Raw genomic sequence first — 1,679 nt, 5'->3', positions numbered from 1 at the left:
ACTTGATTGCTAACAATAATGGAAAGTTGCAGTGTTTAGTGTGCATGAATATTGTTTCTGTGCCTAAAGAATATAATGTGAGAAGACACTACACAACAATGCATGAAAAGAAGTATGCTACGTATACAAATGAAAGTCGTCTTGCGTTAGTTGCAGATTTGAAGAAAAAGCTTAAACAGCAAACTGGTATGTTTAGTAAAATATTGCGATCTCAAACGCATTCTTTGCATGCATCTTATGGATTTATTAGCTGGCAAAGGCAAAAAAACCTTTCACTGATGCCAATTTAATTAAAAAATGTGCCGTTGAAATGGCCAAAGCTTTTGAAGATTCCAAAATGGCAGAGAAATTTGAATCAGTGCAACTTTCACATCAAACCATACAAAGAAGGGTTGTTGCTATGGGTGAGCAAGTAGAAAACTCTATGCTTAGCCTGGTTAAAAAAAGTTTTTATTTCTCACTTTGTCTGGATGAAAGCACTGATCAATCAGATGTTAGTCAGCTGTTGATATTCGTGCGCATTACTTTTGAAGATTTTACTAGTAAAGAGGAGCTATTTGATATTTGTCCTCTTTATGGAACAACAAAAGGAAAAGACGTCTATGAGGCTCTGAAGAAAACAGTTGACAGAATTGGAGGCTTTAAAAAATGTTCAGCCATAGCAACAGACGGGGCCCCATCAATGACTGGTAAAAAAACTGGATTAGTGGGTCTGCTTCGAGAGAATGGTGTTACTTTTCCGACAATACATTGTATTATACATCAGGGAGCTTATGTGGAAAATCAGTCAAGCAGGGTCAAGTTTTTCAGACCATGATTAAAATTATAAATATGATAAGAGGTGGAAATCGATCCCTTTTACACAGGCAACTTAGGCAGTTTTTAGTGGACACAGAGGCTGAGTATGGAGACTTGCTAATGTACAACCATGTAAGGTGGCTGAGTGCAGGAAAGTGCATGGAACGATTTTTTGCCATAAGAAAGGAAATCCCTCCATTTCTTAATAAATACGTTTCATCCGATACAACTGAACTGGAAGAGAAGTTTCAGGATCCAGAATTCTTAAGACAGTTAGCTTTTATAACATATCTGACTTATCACCTTAACAGTTTAAACTTGAGTCTTCAAGGAAGAAACCAGACGGTTTCAGATTTGGTCGGAATAATAAACGGATTCCGGAATAAGCTAAACGTGTTTAAACATGCTTTGGAAAAGAACAACCTAACACACTTCCCTAGCTGCCTGAATCTAGCAGAAGAACCCAACAGTGAGAAAAATATTGACTTTTCATGCTGCAGTTCACAAATTCAACAAGTTATTAATGAATTCAATACACGATTTAAAGATATTGAAAGTCTCAAAAGCAGTGTACTGCTTTATAATAATCCTCTTTGAGCATTTATTGAAGATCAACCACCTGACTTACAACTTGAGTTATGTGACCTTCAAGCTGACATGTTCCTAATCACCAGACAAGAAAAGGGACCTGAATTTTTTTAATTGCTGTCTAAGGAGAAATTCCCAAACCTGCGAGATTTTGTACTGAAAATGACATCAATGTTCGGAAGCACATATATATGTGAAAGTGCCTTTTCCTACATGAAATACATTAAAAACCCCAACAGAAGCAACCTTACCGATTCTACNCATTAAAAACCCCAACAGAAGCAACCTTACCG

At 36.7% G+C, this 1,679-nt stretch overlaps 2 protein-coding genes across 2 annotated transcripts; both read left to right on the top strand.

Moving 5' to 3' along the window:
• The first annotated feature begins 310 nt into the window (after positions 1-310).
• LOC111037507 (SCAN domain-containing protein 3-like) lies at positions 311-817 on the top strand. The gene has a single exon (XM_022320127.1). It carries the CDS (start codon positions 311-313, stop codon positions 815-817), a length of 507 nt encoding a protein of 168 aa, XP_022175819.1.
• LOC111037506 (general transcription factor II-I repeat domain-containing protein 2A-like) lies at positions 814-1,395 on the top strand. Its single transcript, XM_022320126.1, has one exon. It carries the CDS (start codon positions 814-816, stop codon positions 1,393-1,395), a length of 582 nt encoding a protein of 193 aa, XP_022175818.1.
• The last annotated feature ends 284 nt before the right edge of the window (positions 1,396-1,679 follow it).

This window comes from Myzus persicae, unplaced genomic scaffold, assembly GCF_001856785.1.
Source record: "Myzus persicae strain clone G006 unplaced genomic scaffold, MPER_G0061.0, whole genome shotgun sequence".
NCBI classification, from domain to species: domain Eukaryota; kingdom Metazoa; phylum Arthropoda; class Insecta; order Hemiptera; family Aphididae; genus Myzus; species Myzus persicae.
Note: the sequence above shows the minus strand (reverse complement) of the source record. Positions and strands in the feature narration are given on the sequence as shown.

What these genes read in the sequence shown, in the direction of transcription:
- LOC111037507 (XM_022320127.1), top strand. Translation starts at nt 311, where the DNA reads ATGGCCAAAGCTTTTGAAGATTCCAAAATGGCAGAGAAATTTGAATCA.
- LOC111037506 (XM_022320126.1), top strand. Translation starts at nt 814, where the DNA reads ATGATTAAAATTATAAATATGATAAGAGGTGGAAATCGATCCCTTTTA.